Here is an 18964-nt window from a genome sequence, read left to right as displayed (position 1 = left end):
TCCTGCGGGGACAATAACCAACGTAAGCGACCAGCAGGAAACTGACCAGACTGGATCGGATTGGATTGGAAACCCACTTTACACTCTGCCCAATTTTGTTTTCCATTCACTGCATTGTATTGGACGTTTAGGTGCCTTCATCACGCCTGGGCGGGACGTCAACAAATTTCTAGGCTTGTGTGTTCCTTATGTCAACATCAAGAGCAACGTGTTTTTATAAAGTGCCTTTAATGTAATAAAATGTTCCAAGGTACTTCACAGAGGTGTTGTAAAACAAAATATGACACTGAGTCAGATAAGGAGATATTAGGTCAGATGACCAAAAGATTGGTCGACGAGATAGCTTTTAAGGAGGGTCTTAAAGGATGAAAGAGAGGTGGAGAGGTGTAGCGAGGGAATTCAAGAGCTTAGGGCATAGGTAACTGAAGGTACAGGCACCAATGATGGAGGTTTTAAAATTGGGGAATTGCTAAAGGTCAGAATTAGAGGAGCGCAGGTATCTCAGAGAGTGGTGGGGATGAGGAGATTAAAGAGATGGGGAGGGGTGAGGCCATGGAGGGATTTGAAAACCAGGATCAGAATTATAAAATCGAGGTGTTGCTTAAATGGGAGTGGGAGCCAATGTAGGTCAGTGAGCTTAGGGATGATGGGTGAGTGGGATTTGGTGCGAGTTAGAACACAAACAGCAGAATTTTGGTTAACCTCACAGCGATGGCACATGCAGATGGTATGCCATCATTGGCAAGGTTTACCGAACAAAGCACTTGTAGAATAAGCAAAGCTTTCAGTGCTGCTAACGCAAACTAAAACATAGAAAGATTTATGTTGCAGAATGAGGCCATTTGGCCCATTGTTTCTGTGCTGGGACTAAAGGGATAAAAATAGCAATTCCAGCTGGTGACCCAGGTAAGGCTGAATGAGCATCCTCTCCACATTGGGTAATGCAGTGGGTTAGCACACTCTCCTTTCACCTCTGGGATCGGGTTGGAATCTAACTTAGAGACCTCACTCTGCTACGTGGTGAAATGAGTTTGGATAGTCTCAGCTTTGGTGCTAGTCTACAGCAGAAAATTTACCACTATGTTTGCCACTGACCATCTTGCTCAGAGACCCCACATAGATGGCAGGTGTGGAAATGTCGCACTGGTGCTGTTTTGAGATTGGAGCTCGGGTGCATGAGCTTACATTGTGTCAAACATAAAAGTGTTTTAATGAAGCAGTATGAAAGCTAGACAGGAAAACCAGGGAATAGAATTATTGAGAATGCCTGTCAGCGCAGGAGGTACTGGCTTAATTGGCCCATTACGGGGGCTGCTTGCTCAGTCAGCTCAGTGCATTTGTCCCAAAGTATTCAAAGAGAAATTCAATCAGTTCCTGAACTCAGCAAAGAAATGTGGGATAGAAAAAGAGAATGAGCCGACCTACTCCTGTTCCTGGATGGTGAAGCAAACTGATGGGCTGAATGGCCTTCTCGTGCTGTGACATTTTTTATGGTTAAAAAAACATTCTGCTGAGTGGGTTGGCACTCTTTGGGATAACCTTTCCTTCTGATCCTTCTACAGACAGAAACTTCCCATTAATGTAAACGATTATGTGATTGTAAATGGCAACAGATCAGGCACTGCTCGTTACATTGGCCATTTGGACAGTTCAGGAATGGCCAATGCAGTCTTTGTAGGAGTTGAACTGGATGAGCCAAGTAAGTCCAGTAGCTTCACTAAATGTATGAATGTAATCTCTTGAATCTGTACTTAAAGTGACATCTGTTAGGTCATCTCCCAATGCACGTGATTAATTCTTCTAATCTGTTTTTTTATATTTAAGTTCATTTCTATTTCTCCATTCCTCTGTTGTGGTCTCTCTGCACCAGACAGCATACAACACCTGAGAGGACAGATGGCCAACTTGCAATTAGCTTGCTGTTAGCACCGCGTGTGAACAGACTGTATATAAGGAGGTACAAGAATGCACTTCAGAGACACCAAATCTAGTGAGCCATCCTTTCCTGCGAGGAAGTGCCTGGCCTCCACTCTAAGCCTCTCTACAGTGTCACACTTGAGATTGAGAACTCACCATGTGGAGAAATCGTCTTTGCCAATCCATCTTTTTCACTCACTAGCATCGCTCTTTCATCCATCCTTTCAGGCAGTGCATTCCAGATCATAGCAACTCGCTGCTTAAGTAAAATACTCCTCATCTACCAACTGGTTCTTGCCAGACTGTTTCTGTGTCTGAGCTCCCAATTTCAACTGTGCCATTGCAGGCAGCTACCAACTGGAGTCTAGGCAAATCCCCACTGTAGGAGAAGTAAAAAGAAAACTGTAGACCAATGGTGCTACTTATGGATGAGGGACTGCACAATGCAGTGAGATTAGAGAAGCTGATATAGTTCTCCTTAGAACAAAGAAGGTTAAGAGGAGATTTAATAGAGGTGCTCAAAATGATGAAGGATTTGATAGAGTAAAAGGGGAGAAACTGTTTCCACTGGCAGGAGGGTTGGTAACCAGAGGACACAGATTTAAAATAATTGGCAAAAGGGGAGATGAGAATTTATTTTACACAGCAAGTTGTTGTGACCTGGAATGCATTGCCTGAAAGGGTGGCGGAAGCAGATTGGATTGTAACTTTCAAAAGGGAATTGGGTAAATACTTGAAGGGGAAAAATTTGTTGGGCTATGGGGAAAGAGCAGAGGAGAGGGACTGATAGGTTAGCTCTTTCAAAGAGTTTGTACAGACATGATGGGCTGAATGGCCTCCTCCTGTGCTGTATGATTCTAATGCTGTTTTAATAGTGTCCTTCCAGTTAGGGATCGACATGCCTCCTCACTGTATCTGCTTGTCTTTTTTTTGCTCGAGAGCAAGAAAAGGAGAGAGAAGAGATAGACTTGCAGGGATACAAGGATCGAGCGGGGGAGTGGGACTGACTGAATAGCTCCGTGAAGAGCCAGCATGGACTCGATGGGCCAAATTAGAATTAGAATTAGAACATTACAGCGCAGTACAGGCCCTTCGGCCCTCGATGTTGCGCCGACCTGTGAAACCATCTGACCTACACTATTCCATTTTCATCCATATGTCTATCCAATGACCACTTAAATGCCCTTAAAGTTGGCAAGTCTACTACTGTTGCAGGCAGGGCGTTCCACGCCCCTACTACTCTCTGAGTAAAGAAACTACCTCTAACATCTGTCCTATATCTATCACCCCTCAACTTAAAGCTATGTCCCCTCGTGTTTGCCATCACCATCCGAGGAAAAAGACTCTCACTATCCACCCTATCTAACCCTCTGATTATCTTATATGTCTCTATTAAGTCACCTCTCCTCCTCCTTCTCTCCAACGAAAACAACCTCAAGTCCCTCAGCCTTTCCTCGTAAGACCTTCCCTGCATACCAGGCTACATCCTAGTAAATCTCCTCTGCACCCTTTCCAAAGCTTCCACATCCTTCCTATAATGCGGTGACCAGAACTGCACGCAATACTCCAGGTGCGGTCTCACCAGAGTTTTGTACAGCTGCAGCATGACCTCGTGGCTCTGAAACTCGATCCCTCTACTAATTAAAGCTAACACACCATATGCCTTCTTAACAGCCCTATTAACCTGGGTAGCAACTTTCAGGGATAATGGCCTCCTTTCATTCCATATATGACTCTAAGAGCACCGAGTATCAGGTTCCATGGCCGAGTAGGGTGTGAATGGGGACCTAGAGACATATGGAGCTCAGGCCAAGAGGGTTGCTGGCTCCAAATTAAGCCAGGATAATAGTTTGATTACCACACCTCCGAGTGGAATTGGTAGCATGTTGAGCCAGAATGAACCATTTCTCCCCCAACAGTTGTAATGAAATCGACAATGCATGCAGAATGCTCAGTTATAGTGTCTGTTGTTAAGTTTCTCAATATCTGTGCGGATTGCAGGTGGACAGCATGATGGCACGTTTGAAGGAAAGAGATACTTCCAGTGTTACGAGAACTTTGCCATTTTTGTTCCAGTGCACGAGATATTTTATGTTATAAATAAAAAGGTAAGATGGGAAGAAATAAGAGCATCAAGAGTTAACTATTTAACAACATAACTTGCATAGAGTGTCTTTAATGTAATACAGCCATTCACAGAGACCAAAGTCATTGGGGATGGAACAGTTGGGAGAAAAGATAACCAAAGGCATGCTGCACGAGAATTGTTTTGGGAAAACTTTGGTAGCAGGAGATAGTCAGTGTGTGGGAAGAGACCTAGGGGAGAGTGTTCTAACATGTGGATAAAGTCTTGGCCATGAAAGGTTCAGTGGGAGAGGTGGGGAGGAACAACCACAAAAGAGGCCAAAGTCAGAGGCGCATAGGTCCCTCACTCATACAGCACCTTTCATGCCCTCAGAATGTCCCAAGGTGCTTTACAGCCAACAAAGTGCTTTTGATGTGTAGCTACTGTTCCAATGCATGAAACACAGCAGCCAATTTGCATATGGAATGGTCCCACAAACTGTAATGAGATAACCTGTTTTAATGATGTTGATTTCGGGATAAATATTGGCCAGGACATCGGGGAGAAGTCCCCTGCCCTTCTTTGAAATGCTTTAATGGGATCTTTTAGGTCCACTTGAGAGGGCATAAGGGCCTTAACATCTCATCCAAGAGACTCAACCTTCTGGGCACTTTTCAGCTGTAGGCCATGATGGTGAGTGATGGGAGGCTATCTGACCATTGAGCCCTTCGTGGGGAAGGCCTTACAGGATAGCAATCAAGAACAAGTACCTTATTTTTCCTCTTCCCTTCCCAGAGATGCTGAGGCCTTTTTTTGTAACATTACTGCCGTCCAAACTGAGAGCAGCTGATTCAATACAGACCAAGGATCATTGTCACTACATTCAGCACCACAGTGATTGGGCAGAGAGCAATGATTTACAATTGCTTTATTTCTGTTTTATTCATTTGCCTTGAGAAGGTGGTGGTGGGCTGTCTTATTGAACTGCTGCAGTCCATGTGGTGAAGGCATTTCCACAGTGCTGTTAGCAAGGGAGTTCCAGGTTTTATAAAGTCATTACTGTACAGAAGGAGGACATTCGGCCCATCAAGTCCATGCTGGCTCTCTAGAGCAATCCAGTCAGTCTCATTCTCCCGCTCGATCCACGTAGTTCTGCAAGTTTCTTTCCCTCACGTGCCCATCCAATTTCCTTTTGAAATCTTTTATCATTTCCCCTTCTACCACCCTCTGAAGCAGCGAGTTCCAGGTCATTACCACTTGTGGTGTAAAAAAATTCTTCCTCACATACCCCTTGCATCTCTTGCTCAAAACCTTCAATCTGTGCCCCCTCGTCCTTGTATCATTAGCTAATGGGAACAGCTTTTCTTTGTCTACCTATCTAAACCTGTCATAATCTTGTACACCTCTATCAAATCTCCTCTTCATTTCCTTTGCTCCAGGGAGAACAACCCCAGCTTTTCCAACCTAACCTGTAGCTAAAATCCCTCATTCCTGGAACCATTCTGGTAAATCTCCTCTGCACCCTCTCAAGGACCCTTACATCCTTCCTGAGGTGTGGTGACCAGAACTGGACACAGTACTCTAGTTGTGGCCTAACCAGAGCTTTAAACAGATTTAGCATAACTTCACTGCTTTGGTATTCAATACTTCTATTTATGACGCCCCCAAGATCCCCCATGCTTTCCTAACCACTCTCTCAGTATATCCTGGCACCTTCAAAGATCTGTGCATACGCATTCCCAGGTCCCTCTGTCCCCGTACACTCTTAAGCACTATGCCATTTAGTCTGTTTTGCTTCTCCATATCCCTTCTGCCAAAACGCATCACCTCACACTTCTCTGCATTAAATTCCATCTATCACTTGTGTGCCCATCCTGTTGCAGTCAATTGGTATCATCCTCACTGTCTGCCACATCTCCAAATTTGATATCATCGGCAAATTTTGAAATTTGACTGTATTCCAATATCCAAGTCATTTATATATATCAAGAAAAGCAGCAGTCCTAGCACTGACCCTGAGGGAACACCACTGTCTACCATCCTCCAGTACAAAAAACAACCATTCACCATGACTCACTGTTTTCCTGTTTTCTGTCCTTAAGCCAATATTTTTAAAATATTTGTTCATGGGATGTGGGCGCCGCTGGTTAGGCCAGCATTTATTGCCTATCCCTAATTGCCCTTGAGAAGGTGGTGGTGAGCTGCCTTCTTGAATCGCTGCAGTCCTTGGGGTGTAGGTACACCAACAGTGCTGTTAGGAAGGGAGTTCCAGGATTTTGATCCAGTGACAGTGAAAGAACAGCGATATAGTTCCAAGTCAGGATGGTGTATAGGTTGGAGAGGAACTTGGTGGGGTGGGGTTCCCATGTATAGGGTGCCCTATTCTTCTAGGTGGTGGAGGTCGCAGGTTTGGAAGGTGCTGTTGAAGGAGCCTTGGTGAGTTGCTGCAGTGTATCTTGTAGATGGTACACACTGCTGCCACTGTGCGCCGGTGGTGAAGGAAGTGAATGTTGAAAGTGGAGAATGAGTGCCAATCAAGTGCGCCGCTTTGTCCTGGATGGTGTCGAGCTTCTTGAGTGACGTTGGAGCTGCACCCATCCAGGCAAGTGAAGAGTATTTCATCACACTCCTGATTTGTGCCTTGTGGATGGTGGACGAGCACTGGGGAGACAGAAAGTCAGTTACGTGCTGCAGATTTATAGCCACAGTATTTATGTGGCTGGCCCAGTTCAGTTTCTGGTTAATGGTAACCCCCAGAATGTTAATTCAGTGATGAAAATGCCATTGAACATCAAGGGCAGATGGTTAGATTCTTTCTTGTTCAAGATGGTCATTGCCTGGCACTTGTGTGGTGTGAATGTTACTTGCCACTTATCAGCCCAAGTAGAATGTTGTCCAGGTCTTGCTGCATCTGGACATAGGTTGCTTCTGTATCTGAGGAGTTGTGTATGGTGCTGAGCATTGTGCAATCATCCCAGGGCAACTCCCTCATGACTGTATACCACTGCACCACCACCTCTGGTGACTGTCCTGCTGGTGCGACAAGACATACCCAGGGATTATGATGGAATGTCTGGGACATTGTTTACAAGGTATAGTTGCATGATTATGACTATGTCAGGCTGTTGCTTGACTATTCTCTAGGACACCTCTTGCAATTTTGGTACAAGCCCCCAGATGTCAGTAAGGAGCAGAGCTGGGTTTGTCATTGTCGTTTCCAGTGGGTGGTCCATTTGGTTTCTTTATTTCAGATTTTGTAGCAGTTTGATGCAACTGAGTGGCTTGCTAGGCCATTTCAGAGGGCATTTAAGAGTCAACCACATTGCTGTGGGTCTGGAGTCACATGTAGGCCGGACCAGGTAAGGAGAGCAGATTTCCTTCCCTAAAAGGACATTAGCGAACCAATCTTATCCAAGCTTCGACTGACACCCCCCTATTCCAGGGGCCTGAATTTTGTTAACCAGCCTTTTATGTGGCACTTTGTCAAATGCTTTCTTGAAATCCATATAGATAATATCCCATTGCTTTCCCATCATCAACCTTCTCTGGTACTTCATCAAAAAATCGATTAGATTCATCAAGCACAATCTGCCTTTTACAAATCTGTGCTGGCTCTCCTTAATTAACTCAAACCTCTCCAAGTGCCTGTTGATTTTTTTTCCCTGATTATTGTTTCTTAAACCTTACCATAGATGTTAAACTGACCGTTACTGCGAATGTCCTTACACCCACAAGAACACAAGAAATAGGAGCAGGAGTAGACCATACGGCCCATCGAGCCTACGCCCATTCAAAACGATCATAGCTGAACTTAGGATTCAACTCCACTTTCCCGCACCCTTGATTCCCTGAGAGACCAAAAGTCTATCTATCCCAGCCTTAAATAAATTCAACACTGGAGCATCCACAACCCTCTGAGGTAGAGAATGCCAAAGATTCACAATCCTTTGAGTGTAGTAATTTCTCTTCATCTCGGTCCTAAATGATTGACCCCTTATCCTGAGACTGCGCCCCCATGTTCTAGATTACCCGACCAGTGGAAATAATCTCTGTGTCTACCCTATCCAGCCCTTGAGCATCTTTTGTTTCAATGAGATCCCCTCTCATCCTTCCAAACTCCATAGAATACAGGCTCAATTTACTTAGCCTCTCACCATAGAAAAAGCCCCTTATCCCAGGGACCAATCTAGTGTACCTTCACTGTACTGCCTCCAATGCAAGTATATCCTTTCTTAAATGTGGAGACCAAAACTGCATACAGCACTCTAGATGTGTTCTCACCAAAACCCTGTACAATTGTAGCAAGACTTCCTTATTCCTGTACTCCAATCCCCTTGCAATAAAGGCCAACATGCCATTTGCCTTCCTAATTGCTTGTGTACCTGCATGTTAACTTTCTGCGTTCCTTGTACAAGCATACCCAAGTCTCTTTGAACATCAACACTTACAAGTTACTCACCTTTTAAAAAATATTCTGCTTTCCTATTCATAAGACCAAAGTGAATAACTTCACACTTCCCTACATTATACTCCGTCTGCCATCTTGTTGCCCACTCACTTAACCTGTCTATATCTCTTCTCAACCTCTCTGCATCCTCCCCACAGCTTAACTTTCCATGTACCTTTGTATCATCAACAAACTTAGATACATTACTCTCTGTCTCTTTAACTAAGTCATTAATATAGATTGTAAATAGATTGTAAATAGGCTCCAGCACTGATCCTTGTGACACCTCACTATTTACTGCCCGCCAACTTGAAAATGTCCTGTTTATGCCCACTCGTTGCTTCCTGTCCATTAACCAATCTTCTATGCATGCTAATATATTACCCCCAACTCCATCAGCCCTTATCTTGCTGTTTCACACTGCTACTATGCAGTAGCAACACGTGTGACGTTTTCTAACAGGATGCTGCCATCAAGCCAAAAAGACGTTTTGCCTATCACACAAATGAGTAATGTGATATATGAATTTCAATGCCAGTGTTGCTAGGTATATTTGCCGTACATCCCAAAGACTGGCAGATAGTATCAAACAACATGTCCCTTCTACTGTTTGCAATGGGCAAGGTACAGACCATACTCATCCAGCCCGTGCCTGCAAAACTCAAAATACAGTGGCCAACATTAGATGTCATTCCGCGATTGGACAACATTTTCTAAATAATCCTCAGTGTGCTAAGAATTATGCGGACAACCAATTTAAGATAGTCGGGCTCGCAGTGTGGCGCATTTGAGCATACTGGAATTATTAATACACAGGGCTCTGTTCTTTGCAGACAGAAAGAACATGTACACACATTGCACCTGTTTCAGCTAAAGTAAATAAGTAACAGCCATTATAATAAAAGCAAAATACTGCGGATGCTGGAAATCTGAAATAAAAACAAGAAATGCTGGAATCACTCAGCAGGTCTGGCAGCATCTGTGAAAAGAGAAGCAGAGTTAACGTTTCGGGTCAGTGACCCTTCTTCGGAACTCCGAAGAAAGGTCACTGACCCGAAACGTTAACTCTGCTTCTCTTTTCGCAGATGCTGCCAGACCTGCTGAGTGGTTCCAGCATTTCTTGTTTTTATTTTATATTATATAAGTGACAGCCATTTACTGGTTCGTTCCTCAGGGCAATGCCTTGACCAATCAGAGTCAAGCTGCCTGGTTTAAATTTAAAACAAAGCTTGGCAGTTAACTGTCAGTCACCATAAACTGGTGCAGTCTCCACTACCAATCGGAGTTCACTTGCCAACAAATCAGCACTCTCTTCTCATATTGTCCTGATGAGTGCAAGACGAAAAGCTTCAATAAAATGTCTGTTTTCAGCAATACTCAACTTTCTTATTAGATTCCAGCATTTCTCCAACAACTGATGTGATGCTAACTGGCCTGTAGTTCCCCATTTTCTCTCTCCTTCCTTTCTTGAAAAGTGGTGTAACATTTGCCAACTTCCAATCTGATAGGACATGTTCCCGAATCTCAGGAATTTTGGAAAATCATAGCTGGCACAGCCACTACCTCTGCAGTTATCTCTTTTAGAACCCTAGGGTATAGGCTATCAGGTCCTGGTGATTTGTCAGATTTTAGTCCCTTAAGTTTCTCCAATACTTTTTCTCTGCTGATATGAATTTCCTTAATTTCGTCACTCTTTTTAGCCCCTAGGTTACTACCTAGTTCTGGTATGGAACTTGTGTTTTCTACTGTGAAGACGGACTCAAAATATTTGTTCAATGCCTCTGCCATTTCCTCATTCCCCATGATAATTTCTCCTGTCTCTGCTTCTAAGGGACCAATGTTTACTTTAGCTACTCTCTTCCTTTTGATATACCTATAAAAAAACTCTTACAATCTGTTTTTATATTCCTGGCTAGTTTACTCATTTTTTCCCCCTTTTTTATCAACTTTTTTTTATTCGTTTTGTGGGATGTGGGTGTCACTGGCTAGGTCAGCATTTATTGCCCATCCCTAATTGCCCTTGATTAATTAATGCTGGGTGGTCCATCTGGTTTCATTTCTTTAGACTTTGTAGCAGTTTGGGTGGCTTGCTAGGCCATTTCAGAGGCCGTTTAAGAGTTAACAACATTGTGGGTTTGGAGTCACATGTAGGCCAGATCAGGTAAGGACAGCAGATTTCCTTCTGTAAAGGACACTAATGAGCCAGATGGGTTTTTACAACAATTGACAATGGTTTCATGGTCACAATTAGACTAACTTTTAATTCCAGATTTATTAATTGAATTCAGATATCACCATCTGCCGTGTTGAGATTTGAACCCATGTCTCCAGAGCATTAGCCCTTTGCTGGTTCCTAAAACACTCCCAATCCTCAGACCTGTTCCCCTTTTTTTGCAACATTGTAAGCCTCTTCTTTTAATCTAATACTATCCTTAACTTCCTGAGTGAGCCACGGATGGGTCTTTCTTGCTGACTTTTTGTTTTTCAAAGGAATGTATTTTTGTTGAACATTTTGAATTGTTTCTTTAAAGGTTTGCCACTGTTCATTTACTACCATATCTTTTAGTCTATTTAACCAATTTACCTTAGCCAGCTCTCCCCTCATGCCATCATAATTGGCTTAAGCTTAAGATTCTTGTTTGTGATTGGAGAATGTCAGTTTTAAACTTAACATGGAATTCAATGGTATTATGATCATTGTTTCCCAGTGAATCTTTTACTATGCCAGTGCTAATTAACCCTGCTTCATTACACAATAGTAGATCTAGTTTTATCCCTAGTTAGCACCACAACGTACTGCTTCAAGAAACTGTCCTGAAAACATACTACAAACGCATCTTCTAGACCACTCCTGCCAATTTGATTGTCCCAGTCTATATGAAGATTAAAGTCCCCCACAATTATTACAATGCCTTTGTTACAAGTTGCAATAATTTCTCGTTTAATGCTCTGTCCAATGGTATATACTACTCCCAGCAGTGTTTTCTGATTCTTGCTATTCCTTATTTCTACCCATACTGATTCTACTTCATGACCTTCTGAGGCCAGATCCTTTCTCACTAATGCCCTTGTGTCATCCTTTACCATCAGTGCTATCCCTCCTCCTTTGCTATTCTGTCTGTCTTTCCAAAATATTGTGTACCCTGGAATATTTATTTCCCAACCTTGATCACCTTGTAACCATGTCTTTGCAATGGTGATTAGATCTAAATCATTTACCTCTATTTGTGCCACTAGTTCATCTATCTTATTGCCGATGCTTTGCGCATTCAGATAAAGAACCTCTAATTTCATTTTTTGCTTCTATTCCCTTCAATTACCTTATTTGCTGATGTACAATTTCTGTTAAACTCTTGGTCCCTTCCTGTCCCATTCTGTTTGTCCAACGCTATACTGTTCCAATGCCTTGTCCTTTCTCTTTGGATTTCTAAATCTCCCCTCTCCTGAACCCTCCCCCCACTCTGTTAGTTCACAACCTCTAATCTTATCTGCTGGCTCACTCGTGAGTTTGTACACACTGTCCCTTCCTGCCACACCCATATTATCATTATCCTTATTGCTATCTTGCTGTCTTGTCTTCTCTCTCTTTAAACTATCACATCTTCCTTCACTTGATCCCTCGCCCCCACCATTTAGTTTAAAGCTCTCTCTACTGCCCTAGTTATACGACTCACCAGAACACTGATCCCAGCACGGTTCAGATGTAGACCATCCCAACGGTACAGCTCTCACTTCCTCCAGTACTGGTGCCAGTGCCCCATGAATTGAAACCCATTTCTCCCACCACTAATCTTTGAGCCATACATTTAACTGTCTAATCTTATTTACCTTACACCACAATTTGCTTGTGGCTCAGTCATAACCCAGAGATTATTACCTTTGAGGTTCTTCTTTTTAATTAAGCCCCTAGCTGTTCATACTTTCTATGCAGAACCTCTTTCCTAGTCCTATCTATGCCATCGGTACCCACGTAGACCATGACAACTAGATCCTCTCCTTTCCACTGCAAGTTCCTCTCCAGACCTGAGCAGATGTCCTGATTCCTGGCACCGGGCAGGCAACACAGCCTTCTGGACTCTTGCTCTTGGCTGCAGTGTCTATCCCCCTGACTGTACTGTCGCCTACTACCACTACATTCCTATTTGCTCACCCCACTTGAATGGCTTCCTGTATCACGGTGCCATGGTCAGTTTGCTCATCCACCCTACAGCCCTCACTCTCATCCGTACAAGCTGAAAGAACCTCAAACCTGTTGGCCAATTGCAAGAGCTGAGGCTCCTCCACTTCTGCCTTCTGAATCCCCTTACCTGCCTCACTCACAATCACACCATCCTGTCCCTGACCACTGACCAAATCAAAAAACCCATCCTATGTGGTGTGACTGCCCTCTGGAACAGTGTCCAGGTAACTTTTCCCCTCCCTGATGCATCGCAGTGTTAGTCGCTCGGCCTCCAACTCACTGAGCCGAAGCTCCTCAAGCCGCAGACACTTACTGCAGACGTGTTTGCCATGGATCACACTGATGTCCACCAGCTCCTACATACTGAAACTGAAATATATCACAGTCCCTGCCATCACTTGAAGGGAGGATTGGAAGATTATGAAAAACTCTTCCACTATCTCCACTCACAATTCCTTGAGCAACCTGGGATGCAAGCCATCCAGACCAGGCGACTTATCCACTCTAAGCATAGCCAGCCTTTCCATTACATCCTTCCTTTCAATTTTCACCCCATCCATTACCTCGATCATCTTTGCTTCCATCTATATTTTGTTAGCATCCTCTTCCTTAGTAAATACCAATACAAAGTACTAATTAAGTATTCTAGCCTTGCCTGCACCTGTAAGCATATATCACCCTCTTTGTCCCTAATAGGCCCCATCCCACCTCATACTATCCACTTACTATTTGCATGCCAGATGAAGATTTTTGGGTTGCCTTTCATGTTGACTGACATTCTATTTTCATATTCTGTCTTTGCCTTCACTTCCCCTCTCAACTTATTGTATTTGGCCTTAAATTTTGACCCAGCGACGATATATATTTTAAGTCAGGATGGTGTGTGACTTGGAGATGGTGGTGTATCCATTTGCCTGCCCTTGGTAGTTTCACGATCACCATTATTGAGACTAGCTTTTTAATTCCAGATTTACTTAATTAATTAATTGAATTTACATATCGCATATGCCTTGGTGGGATTTGAACTCATGTCTCTGGATTACTAGTCCAGTAAAATAACTACTACCCCTATATGTTTGTGTTGGCACTTTGCTAGAGAGAAAAAAATTAAACCCGTTTAAACTTTACTCTGTTACAGCCAAAGAAATCCATCTCAGCTCCAACCCTGGGTTCAATGGAACATTGGCACTCCCTTGGATCCCTCTCAGCTTTGACCAACAATTCTGGGACCAGAGCAGAACACAGCCATCAAACTAACTCCAGGAAGAAGAAGCAGTTTGCACCCAAGAACCTTAACACAACCAAGAGAGTTCTGAGGAAGTCAGGAGCATCTACCTCCTCGAGGATATCCGACACGAGTGTGATCCCCTCTCAGGAAGAATGGAGCGACAGTAATGAGAGGACAGAGAAGGTAACAGTCTCCTCCCTGCAGCCAAAAATTAGCTACCGGGCTTCCACTATCACCGCAAGTCTACCTCCTGACTTCACCCAGTACAGACCAGTTCATGCACCAAACAGATCGAGCCCCAGGAAAGTTTTGAGGTGGGTTCAATGGTTCTTCTAAACCTCCCTTAGTAAATGTTACAACTTTGCCACCCACCATGGTCAATTCATCTAGAATTTTGGAGGAGTGGTTTGGTGGTGATTGAAGGAAGAATGTTGGCCAGAACACTGGAAAACTCCCTGCTTTTCTTTGTATAAAAAGAGAGACTTGTTTCTTGTAACCTCAGGATGTCACAAAGTGCTTCACAACCAATGATGTGCTTTTGAAGCGTAGTCAGTGTAGGAAACGTGGCAGATAGAAAGATCCGCTGTGCAGAGTTTGTAAGTTCTCCCTGTGACCGCATGGATTTTCGCCGGGTGCTCCGGTTTCCTCCCACAGCCAAAGACTTGCAGGTTGATAGGTAAATTGGCCATTGTAAATTGCCCCTAGTGTAGGTAGGTGGTAGGGGAATTGAGGGGATGTGGTAGGAATATGGGATTAATGTAGGATTAGTATAAATGGGTGGTTGATGGTCGGCACAGACTCGGTGGGCCGAAGGGCCTGTTTCAGTGCTGTATCTCTAAATAAAATTTAAAAATTTAAAATAAATCATTATTTTTTAGGTGCTGGTTGATGAATAATCCACTGAGGCACAGCTGACACAGTATATTGGCCTGGTAGGCAGACAAAACCTCTCTAATGGAGTAAAATAAAAGCAAAATACTGAAGATGTTGGAATCTGAAATAAAACCAAAAAGTGCTGGAAATACTCAGCAGGTCTGGCAGCATCTGCTCTTTTCTCTGGTAGAGTGTTAGTCTAGATTATGCACTCAGGTACTGGTATGGCACTTGAACCCCCCCCCAACCGCCTGCTAGAGATGAATGCTACTAATTGAGTCTAAAGTACAAATATTTTCCTTAATAAAAACAGAAAATTCTGAGATATTCAGCAGGTCTGGTAGAATCTGTAGAGAGAGAAACAGAGTTAACGTTACAGGTCTGTGACCTTTCATCAGAGCTGGGAAAAATTAGAAATGGGTTATGAACAAGTGAAACAAGGAGGGTGGGAAGAAAAACGAAAGGAAAGGTGTGTCATAGGGTGGAGGGCAGGAGAGATTAAGGGCTGAATTTTTGCATTGGGAGCAGCTAATGCAAGCCAGAATGATTTCCAGGTCCTGAACCTGCCCCGGGGTGGAAAACAGCAATGATGCACAGGGGTGACCCTTTAATTGATATCAAGATGGGTTTGCTGTCCAATTAGCAACCACGAATGTAATGGGGGGGACTTCTAAAGTGCTGGCCTGATTTAAACAGACTATGGTCATCATTACTGTGACGGCTGTTGAAATCAAGATGTCTTATGACAGCCTGACACCTGGAACCTGGGGCAGGGCCGCCCCTCAGTTCTCTGATGCAGACCCAGAGGCAATGTTGGAGGCCATGAGAGAGAAGGGGTAAGTCCTCTTCCCAGAGGGCAGGAGGAGGAGGCCGCACAAATGAAGCAGGGCTGGCCGGACATAGCAGTGATTGTGAGCACGAGCATAACACGTAAATCCTGGATCTAGTGCCAGAAATGGTTCAGTGGCCTCACACACTCTGGCAGGGTGAGTGACATCCCCAACCATCGGGACAGGCCTTTGAGTATTCATCCTCGATCAGACGCACCAGCTGGGGAGCCTTAGGGAGCATGCTGCCCCTGAACACTTAATGGCCCTTCAAAATGGCCCTTCAAAATGGCTCAGAGGCATCGTGCAGCTGAGGACCTGTCACCACTGAGACATGCAGCTGCTAATGACTACGAGCAGCTGGCATTGGTCATACACAGTAGTGGCTTATCTCGCTCTCTTTTGTCCATGCAGGAGAAACAGGCACACAATGAGGGAGAGGGCCCAAACAGGAGGTGGTGTCCCCTGATTTCATGTGGTAACGCCCATGACAGATTGAGCAATGGAAATAGCCAGGATCACAGACCAGGAGGATGTCGGCCCTGATGAAATGGGCAATAATGGTGGAGATTTTTAAAAATTTGTTTCTGGGATGTGGGCGTCGCTGGCCAGGCCAGCATTTATTGCCCATCCCTAATTGCCCTTGAGAAGGTGCTGGTGAGCTGCCTTCTTGAACCGCTGCAGTCCCTGGGATGTAGGTACATCAACAGTGCTGTTAGGAAGGGAGTTCCAGAATTTTGACCCAGCGAAAGTGAAGGGAATGGTGACATAGTCACAAGTCAGGATGGTGGGGAACTTGCAGGTGATGGTGCTCCCATGTATCTGCTGCCCCTGTCATTCTAGGTGGTAGAGGTTGTGGGTTTTGAATGTGTTGTTGAATGAGCCTTGGTGAGTTGCTGCAGTGTATCTTGTAGACGGTACACACTGCTGCCACTGTATGTCGGTAGTGAAGGGTGTGAATGTTGAAGGTGCTGAATGGGATGCCAATAAAGCAGGCTGCTTTGTCCTGGATGATATTGAGCTTCCTGAGTGTTGTTGGAGCTGCCCCCATCCAGGCAAGTGGAGAGTACTCCATCACACTCCTGACTTGTGCCTTATAAATGGCAGTGGGGAGACAAGAAGTGAGTTACTTGTCGCAGAATTCCCAGCCTCTGACCCACACTTGTAGCCACAGCATTTTTGTGACTGGTCCAGTTCAGTTTCTGGTCAATGCTGACCCCCAGGATGTTGTTAGTGGGGGGATTCAGTGATGGTAGTGGCATTGAACGTCAAGGGGAGGTGGTTAAATTGCTCTTGTTTGAGATAGCCATTGCTTGGCACTTGTGTGGTGCAAATGTTACTTGCCACATATCAGCCCAAGCCTGGATGTTGTCCAGGTCTTGCTGCATTTGGACATGGGCTGCTTCAGTATCTGAGAAGTCGCAAATGATGAACAATGTGCAATTATGAGAGAACATCCCCACTTCTGACTTTATGATGGAGAGAAGGCGATGAAGCAGCTGAAGATGGTTGGGCCTCAGACACTGCCCTGAGGAACTCCTGCAGTGATGTCCTGGGAATGAAATGATTGACCTCCAACAACCACAACCATCTTCCTTTGTGCTAGGTATGACTCCAACCAGCAGAGAGTTTTTCCCCCGATTCCCACTGACTCCAGTTTTGCTAGGGCTCCTTGATGCCATAGTCGGTCAAGTGCTACCTTGATGTCAAGGGCAGCCACTCTCATCTCACCTCTGGAGTTCAACTCTTGTCCATGTTTGGACTAAGGCTGTAATGAGGTCAGGAGCTGAGTGGCCCTGGTGGAATCCAAACTGAGAATCAGTGAGCAGGTTATTGCTGAGCAAGTGCCGCTTGATAGCACTGTCGACGACCCTTTCCATCACTTTGCTGATGATCAGGATTAGACTGATCGGGCGGGTTGGATTTCTCCTACTTTTTGTTTACAGGACATACCTGGGCAAATTTCCACCTTTCTAGGTAGATGCCAGTGTTGTAGCTGTACTGGAACAACTTGGCTAGGGGCGCGGCTAGTTCTGGAGCACAAGTCTTCAGTACTCTTGCCGGAATGTTGTCAGGGCCCATAGCCCTTGCAGTATCCAGTGCCTTTAGCCTTCTCTTGGTATCAAGTGGAGTGAATTGTATTGGCTGAAGACTGGCATCTGTGATGCTGGGGACCTCAGGAGGAGGCCAAGATGGATCATCCACTCAGCATTTCTGGCTGAAGATGGATGCAAATGCTTCAGCCTTATCTTTTGCACTGATGTGTTGGGCTCCCCTGTTGTTGAGGATGGGGATATTTGTGGAGCCACCTCCTCCAGTCAGTTGTTTAATTGTCCACCAGCATTCAGGACTGGATGTGTCAAGACTGCAGAGCTTAGATCTGATCCGTTGGCTTAGGGATCGCTTAACCCTGTCTATCGCATGCTACTTCCACTGTTTGGCATGCAAGTAGTCCTCTGTTGTAGGTTCACCAGACTGACACCTCATTTTTAGGTATGCCTGGTGCTGCTGCTGGCATGCCCTCCTACACTCTTCATTGAACCAGGGTTGGTCTCCTGGCTTGATGGTAATGGTAGAGCAGGGGATATGCCGGGCCATGAGTGTACAGACTGTGGTTGAATACAATTCTGCTGCTGCTGATGGCCCACAGCGCCTCATGGATGCCCAGTTTTGAGTTGCTAGATCTGTTTGAAATCTATCCCACACAGCATGATGGAGGGTACCCTCAATGTGAAGATGGGACTTTGTCTCCACAAGGACTGTGCAGTGGTCACTCCTACCAATACTGTCATGGACAGATGCATCTGCAACAGGTAGGTTGGTGAAGACGAGGTCAAGGAGGTTTTTTCCCTCTCGTTGGTTCCCTAACCACCTGCCGCAGAGCCAGTCTAGCTGCTGTGTCCTTTAGGAATCGGCCAGCTCGGTCAGTAGTGGTGCTACCGAGCCATTCTTGGTGATGGACATTGAAGTCCCCCACCCAGAGTAAATTCTGTGCCCTTGCTACCCTCAATGGTTCTTCCAATTGGGGTCCAACATGGAGAAGCACTGATTCATCAGCTGAGGTGGGGGCGATAGGTGGCAATTAGCAGGAGGTTGCCTTGCCCATATTTGACCTGATGCCATGAGACTGCATGGGGTCCGGAGTCAATGTTGATGACTCCCAGAGTGACTCCCTTCCGACTGTATACCACTGTGCTGCCACCTCTGGTGAGTCTGTTCTGCTGGTGGAAGAGGAAGAGGACAAACCCAGGGGATGGTGATGGTGGTGTCTGGGACATTGTTTGCAAGGTATGATTCCATGAGTATGACTGTGTCAGGCTGTTGCTTGACTAGTCTGTGGGACAGCTCTCCCAACTTTGGCACAAGCCCCCAGCTGTTAGTAAGGAGGACTTTGCAAGGTTGACTGGGCTGGGTTTTTCTTCGTTGT

At 44.9% G+C, this 18964-nt stretch overlaps 1 protein-coding gene across 2 annotated transcripts in view; it reads left to right on the top strand.

The window, feature by feature from the left end:
• LOC137380242 (uncharacterized) overlaps positions 1 to 18964 on the top strand; it is a 104838-nt gene that overhangs the window by 76445 nt on the left and 9429 nt on the right. The window contains exons 8-10 of one of the 2 annotated variants that reach the window (XM_068052097.1): positions 1563 to 1699; positions 3919 to 4025; positions 13748 to 14020. In XM_068052097.1, the coding sequence (XP_067908198.1) occupies positions 1563 to 1699; positions 3919 to 4025; positions 13748 to 14020 (517 nt within the window). Of the gene's footprint in view, positions 1 to 1562; positions 1700 to 3918; positions 4026 to 13747; positions 14152 to 18964 lie in introns of both variants that reach the window. The other variant, XM_068052087.1, reaches the window with a different exon arrangement.

Source organism: Heterodontus francisci, chromosome 2, assembly GCF_036365525.1.
Source record: "Heterodontus francisci isolate sHetFra1 chromosome 2, sHetFra1.hap1, whole genome shotgun sequence".
Lineage (NCBI taxonomy): Eukaryota > Metazoa > Chordata > Chondrichthyes > Heterodontiformes > Heterodontidae > Heterodontus > Heterodontus francisci.
Note: the sequence above shows the minus strand (reverse complement) of the source record. Positions and strands in the feature narration are given on the sequence as shown.